Source organism: Leptonychotes weddellii, chromosome 14, assembly GCF_054177405.1.
Source record: "Leptonychotes weddellii isolate Sample4059 chromosome 14, ASM5417740v2, whole genome shotgun sequence".
Lineage (NCBI taxonomy): Eukaryota > Metazoa > Chordata > Mammalia > Carnivora > Phocidae > Leptonychotes > Leptonychotes weddellii.
The window spans coordinates 35,386,973-35,393,979 of record NC_138382.1 but is presented as its reverse complement, the minus strand read 5'-3'; the positions used below and the strand labels follow the sequence as shown (position 1 = coordinate 35,393,979).

General features: G+C 40.8%; 1 protein-coding gene across 3 annotated transcripts in view; it reads right to left on the bottom strand.

Annotated features, from left to right (window-relative positions):
- The window catches only part of SH3GL2 (SH3 domain containing GRB2 like 2, endophilin A1), a 201,339-nt gene that overhangs the window by 41,761 nt on the left and 152,571 nt on the right, over window positions 1-7,007 (bottom strand). For all 3 annotated transcript variants that reach the window (XM_081804129.1, XM_081804130.1, XM_006729353.3), the window contains one exon: window positions 3,271-3,339. In XM_081804129.1, the coding sequence (XP_081660255.1) occupies window positions 3,271-3,339 (69 nt within the window). The remainder of the gene's footprint in view (window positions 1-3,270; window positions 3,340-7,007) is intronic.

Here is a 7,007-nt window from a genome sequence, read left to right as displayed (position 1 = left end):
TTTTTTAAAGATTTTATTTATTTATTTGAGACAGAGAGAATGAGAGAGACAGAGAGCACATGAGAGGGGGGAGGGTCAGAGGGAGAAGCAGGCTCCCTGCTGAGCAGGGAGCCCGATGCGGGACTCGATCCCGGGACTCCAGGATCATGACCTGAGCCGAAGGCAGTCGCTTAACCAACTGAGCCACCCAGGCGCCCTAGAACCTCCTCTTGACAAAAAATCTGTAGTTTCTCAATAAACAAATCTTACACAATGTCTACACCACAGTAAGAAATTTAGTCTGTACCTAACAAATCTTGTAAGCAACAGATACCACTTAAAACTAACACATAAACAATTCTATGCAAGGCACTTAAGAGGAAGAAAGAAATGGCTATGGGCAGGGCTCCCACAGAGACAACAGAGCTGCAGGATTCCACCAATCAGCTCTAGGAGCTGTGAGGGCTAAGAGACACATGTGTAATTTTACTGCATCTTGGCAGGAGAGGGGCTGGGGTAGCTGATTAGAGAAACAACCTCTAGGAATACCCAATTCTCTCTCCTAGTAGTGCTGCTTGATGCAAGCCTCTAATTTATTTCATTTTGTTGTCTAATTGCACCTCTAAGACACAGCTGAACAAAAAGGTCTCTCTACCCCAAATCCTTGATCAGAAAACCGACTGTGGATAGGTGATTCTTTTGTAGGCTTGGGAACACTGAGCTAAAATGTTTTTGTGAGTAATCAACAAATTAACAGGACAGAAAAGATTTTAGATTCCAAATCCAAGACACATGCTTTCCAATTACCACAAAAATCTTTACCTTTAATGAAAATTTTGCATGGGTAGAGAGTGTAAAATTTGCCCAGAGCCACAGATAAGACTAAAAAAAATGTGCATAGTAAAATGCAATAAAACAATCTGAAATGTAAATCTCTCAATTTACTAGGTATAAACCCAAATACAAAACCATAGGTGTGTTCCTTAAACAATCAGCAGCAGTTGTTTTTTTGTTTTCTTAATTCCAGGAGTGTATTTTTTTGAAACAAAAGCTTCAGAAGCTAATTATTTTCTAGGAAATAGGAGAAATAAACTTTACTCTCAGACACAGAAGAATATCTTTGGGTCTTTACCTGAACTAAAACACAAGATCCTCTTTCATTTCAATTAGTTTGCAAGATTGTAGTGGATTCAAAGGTTTAATGAGTTGCTCAGTGATAAATTCTACTCTATTCTCTCAATTTCTTTCTAGTTTCACTTAAGAAATGGAAAGTTTGCCTTAGCTTAGTCAGTGAGCTACCTACCTTATTATCTTTAGTCCTGGCAGATGCTGAAAGCTGAACTCAAATTCTGACTCCTTAGGTCTAAGTTCCTCAACACCTGACTAATCTGTCATTAACAACATGGCACTGGGGAGGCATGCTATAAATTCCCACCTGAGAGGAGAAGGAGGATTCAAAGGATAAGGGGATCAAGAAATAATGGGTGGAAACAGAGGCTGGTGCAAATTAACAGACCCACAAGCTGCTTCTTATAAGGCGTGAGGAACTCTAATATTATAGGGAGTGAAGAAGTCAAGTCATTCTAGGCAAGTGAGTCAGTGTCTGGTCTCAGATGCTGCAGAAGATGGCTGGGTAAAATACCATTTCCAGAACCATAAACAGCAGTGGCTACTAGCTTTAGTTAAAGATCACGTGGTACTTAGAACTGTCCAGATTTGAGAAATAAGGACCAATGCAGACTTCATTTGCCCCACTGGGGGCAAATAGCTGTCAGGCATTAGGTATAAGAGGCTGGCCTCCCAGACTTCTGGTTGGGACTCAGGACTCTTTTAAATCTCTCTCATGGGGCCCTGTGCTATCATGACGTCCACCTCAAGAACTTAGCCCGGATGACCAGTTAGGTAAACACTACACAGCCTCATTTCACAAGACCCCTGTCCCTTGGCGACTCTTTTTTTTTTTTCAGGAACTCAAATGTGTCCTTCTCTTACTTGCTGTTTCTTCTACCAGAGGCATATGAGTCTCTAATAACTCTTACTCATCCGCCACATCATCACTGGAATATCAGGAAGGCTTTCTGTAATCACCCTGTGTGAGTGTTTCCTCTGTTTCAAGCTTCTCCAGCACCATGTTTTGTTATACTAGCCACACTGGTCAGTATTTGCCCAAAGTTGGCCTTCCCCTCTAGACTATGAACTTGAGGCATCAGGAACCTTGTTTATCGGTTCACTGCTGTATCTTACATGCTTGGCTTACAGGAAGCACAAAACAAGAATTTGCTGACATCATCAATGAACTCAAAAGAAAAAACACTGAAAAAGACAAGGCACAAAGTACCTAGGAATTTTCTTTGTTTGGGTCTTCACACAAACAGCACAAACAGCAAAACTGAGGCAGCCTGCCGGAACTGATGGGAACTAAGTAAAAATGCGGTTTTCTAGGTACTGTAGGCTTTCGACATCCTCTCTGTTCAAGTACAGGGTTTGTATTCCCAGATCCTTTATCCATCAGCAACTGAACATCTGAAACAATTCTTGGCACAACGCAACACACACTCTTCACTGTAAGCCTAACTATCACTCTCTATGAATGGCCTCAAAGAGAAAATATGGCGGATGTCACAAGAAAAATGAAATGGGCTATTTTGTTTGCCACCTCCATCCTCACCTGCCGAGAACCTGCTATCTTTTAGGCAGAACGCTAAATGACTTACATTGTTTTTAATCCTTAATAAAAATCCTCCAAGTAGGGATTAGTATTCTCACTTGACATTTACACAAAAATAAGAGACTCAGAGCAATAACCTGACTTGAGGAACAAGCAGTGCAAGTGCAGCTGGGGCCAAGGCCAGCAGGTCCCTCGGGCCTCCTGCCCACCACACCTCTGCCTCTGCTGGCATGACCCCACCAGGCAGTCCGCCCCAGCCAGGCAATGACTCAGACTGTCCCCACACACTTGGGACACCATCCCCTGCCTTCCCCGATTTCCTTCCCACCTCACCGCCAATTCAAATGCAACTTCATGTTGTCCCTGTTTGGAAAAGCAATGATAAAATCCACCAGGAAAGTACGTTATGACATTTCACCTTTGTGGAGGCTTTGTTCTCAGGGTAGTACAAAGGGAAGACTGGATACTTGGCATCTTCTGTTTTAAAACAGACACCAAAAGGAGAGTATCTTTTAAAATAACAAAATGCATTTTCAGGTACCAGAGGAGAGCTGTTTCCCCTCCCCCTCTCAGTATGCTAGACAACTGCATGTCAAAGGGAGCTTTAAGCGGTGAAGACTTACTCGCTCCATCTCTTTGAAGTCATCATCTAGCTTGGTTCCTTCAGCTCCTCCAACCTTCTCACTCACTTTCTAAAGAAAACAAACAAAAAAGGAGAATAATAAAGTTTCTTTTTAAAAATTTTTGTTAAAAGTTTCAAGCACTTTCAGAAACATCATCTAATATAATCTCACAACCATTCTCTGACATAAGTGGACAGTCCCATTTTCATAGGAGAAGACTGTCGCTTAGAAGGTTTAAACAACCTGCTAAACACCAGGCATGCAGTAGGTATTGAAGCAAGAATTTGAACTTATTTCTTCTGCTTTCAACCCCAGTGTTCTTTATTATATACAACATTATATATATAACTACCTAATCACTAACATTTTCCTTTTGAAAGTTCTGAGGGACAACAGCATCATACAATTATCATTTCCCTCTGATAATGGGTCTAAAATGCTACCTAGGTAGAAAATTGCTACTTCTTCAACCTGTTTCCCAATGGGCTATTGAACAGATAATCACAAGCATCTATCAAACTGGTAAGAAAAAAAATCAGCCCAGCTGATCTTCAGATAAAAGGATGTGAATAGCAATCTTATAAAGCTGCCTGTAGCTGTCTGTATCCTTATAAACATGAGATAAATCATATGGAAAGAAGTTGAGGGTATTTCTTTGCTACCCAATCAATTCCCATTACGATCCATTTAATATTCATCAATTTACATATGCAAACAATCATTTTCCACATGTAGAATTCATGTTCATTAAAAAGTTAAAGGTCCTATTCTATTCTGAAATAAAGATTTAAATTAAATCTAATAAAAATGTATGAAGTGATCACAAGAAAAATACCTTAGTTTCATCAAAGGCAGGAATATTAAATGCTAATGACATGAGACTTTTGTTTCTCTTAAAATACTCTAATTATAAAGGTAGTTAGATGCTACCTTTATGAGGATGCAGAGAAAGGGGAACCCTCCTACACTGTTGGTGGGAATGCAAGCTGGTACAGCCACTCTGGAAAACAGTATGGAGGTTCCTCAAAAAGTTGAAATAGAGCTAACCTATGACTGAGCAACTGCACTACTGGGTATTTACCCCAAACATACAAATGTAGTGATCCAAAGGGGCACCTGCACCCCAATGTTTACAGCAGCAATGTCCACAATAGGCAAACTATGGAAAGAGCCAAGAAGTCCATCAACAAATGAATGGATAAAGAAGATGTGGTATGTGTGTATACACATACACACACACACACACACAATGGAATATTATGCAGCTATCAAAAAAAATCTTGCCATTTGCAACGACGTGGAAAGAACTAGAGGGTATTATGCTAAGCAAAATAAGTCAATCAGAGAAAGACAAGTATCATATGATCTCACTGACATGAGGAATTCTTAATCTCAGGAAACAAACTGAGGGTTGCTGGAGGGGTGGGGGGTGGGAGGGATGGGGTGGCTGGGTGATGGACATTGGGGAGGGTATGTGCTATGGTGAGCGCTGTGAATTGTGTAAGACTGTTGAATCACAGACCTGTACCTCTGAAACAAATAATATGTTAAAAAAAAAAAAGAAGAAGATAGTAGGAAGGGAAAAATGAAGGGGGGGAATCGGAGCAGGAGACAGACCATGAGAGACTATGGACTCTGAGAAACAAACTGAGGGTTTTAGAGGGGAGGCGTTGGGGAGATGGGTTAGCCCAGTGGTGGGTATTAAGGAGAGCACGTATTGAATGGAGCACTGGGTGTTATACACAAACAATGAATCATGGAACACTACATCAAAAACTAATGATGTAATGTATGATGACTAACATAATAAAATAAAATTTTAAAAAAAGATGTCACTGTATTAAAGTTATCACACACAGATATTGAAGTATGATTTTTCATTTCCTTCAATAACCACTGGATTGAAGGACTCTGCAGGGAAGGCTACCAACAAGGCCAGGCCTGTAGCAATCTCAGTAACAACCTGGGTCATCCTAGTAAGTCTGGTCTATCTCCTTCTAAAGGAGTCCTTGGATACATGGCTCTGTCTCCTGGCAATGGGGAGTTCTGATATCCCCTTGTAGAGGGCTTTGGTGTATTCCTTACCCCCGATCTCTCTTTCACTCTTGCTTTCTGCCAACAGGAAAACCTTTAGAGGAGACCACTACTGGAAAAACTGAGAGTATGAATTCTATCACCACTCTGGTCCTGTATACCAGATGCCACCCATTTCACCCCAGCAGTAATAACAGAAGGAATGTGTTGTGATGAAAGGCCATAGCAGAGACAGACTCCTCTACTCTTTGCTAGGTGGACAGAGTGGTTGTGAAAATTAAATAGTATAGTAATAAGAACCTATGTTTGAACCCACAAGATAGGCAGTAAATCCCAGTTCCCTTCTCTCACCAATGAAGTATAATACCTGCTTATAGTATCCTGGTTTCCCTATCAGTTTTAACTGTTGTGTCAAATCTTGAGAATAATCTATCAATTTTCATTAATATTATACAACCTTGGGTAAATAAATGTCAATTATTAAAAGTGTAACACTAACAAAAACAATATTAACATCTTTCATTTGTATAGCTGACACATACTTTCACTTGCAATTTATCATCTAAATATCACAAGAACTGTGTAGAGCACATATTATTCCCATGTTGCAGATGAGAAAACTGAAGGTTGCAGAAGTTAAACTGCCTGTCCAAGTTAGTGATCTTTAGCTAGGAACAGGTGAACCAGGACCTGAATGCAGTTTTTCCAAGCTAAACCCTAGGTTTCTTTGCATCCCTAGCCTAGTTTTCGGGAGCTGTCCGTGGTGCTGGCCTTCTTTGCCTTAAGTTCCATTACATTTGCTGCCTTAACCCTTGGTCCTTGACATCAGCCCTCTCACTTAACCTGTGTCGTGAATGATGCTAGTTATCAACTATTCTAGCAGTCCGTACAGATCCAGGATTTGCCTGGCATCAATACCACCTAATCTAAAGCCTGACTGTAATATGGAACAGAAGTCAGCTCTTTGCCTATTTCTTTCTTTTTTTTTTTTTTAAGATTTTATTTATTTATTTAACTGACAGAGAGAGACAGCTAGAGAAAGAACACAAGCAGGGGGAGCGGCAGGCAGAGGGAGAGTCAGGCTCCCCGCTGAGCAGGGAGCCCAACGTGGGCCTTGATCCCAGGACCCTGGGATTATGACCTGAGCTGAAGGCAGCCGCTTAACCAACTGAGCCACCCAGGTGCCCCTTTTTGCCTATTTCTTAAATATTTTTACCAAACCAGAAATGGGGATAGAAGGCCCTAGAATTCAGTTTAGAATCTCCTGATGGGATCCAATTGCCAGTGATTTGACCTGCATGTTTGGGATTAAGTTATAGAAAATCAGGAAGAGAAGGAGCCTTATAGGTTATTAATTCAACTTTTGTTATTACCAAACAAATTTTTACCGTGATTTTTACAGATTCAATCCCTTTCACTTTGCTCAGCTGATGACAGTTTTAGCTCATATTTCAGCCTCTTTTGTGTCTTATTATTCTTTTTTTTTTTATTCTTATGTTAATCCCCATACATTACATCATTAGTTTTAGAGGAAGTGTTCCATGATTCATTGTTTGTGTATAACACTCGGTGCTCCATGCAGAATGTGCCCTCCTCAATACCCACCACCAGGCTAACCCATCCTCCCACCCCCCTCCCCTCTAGAACCCTCAGTTTGTTTTTCAGAGTCCATCGTCTCTCATGGTTCATCTACCCCTCCTATT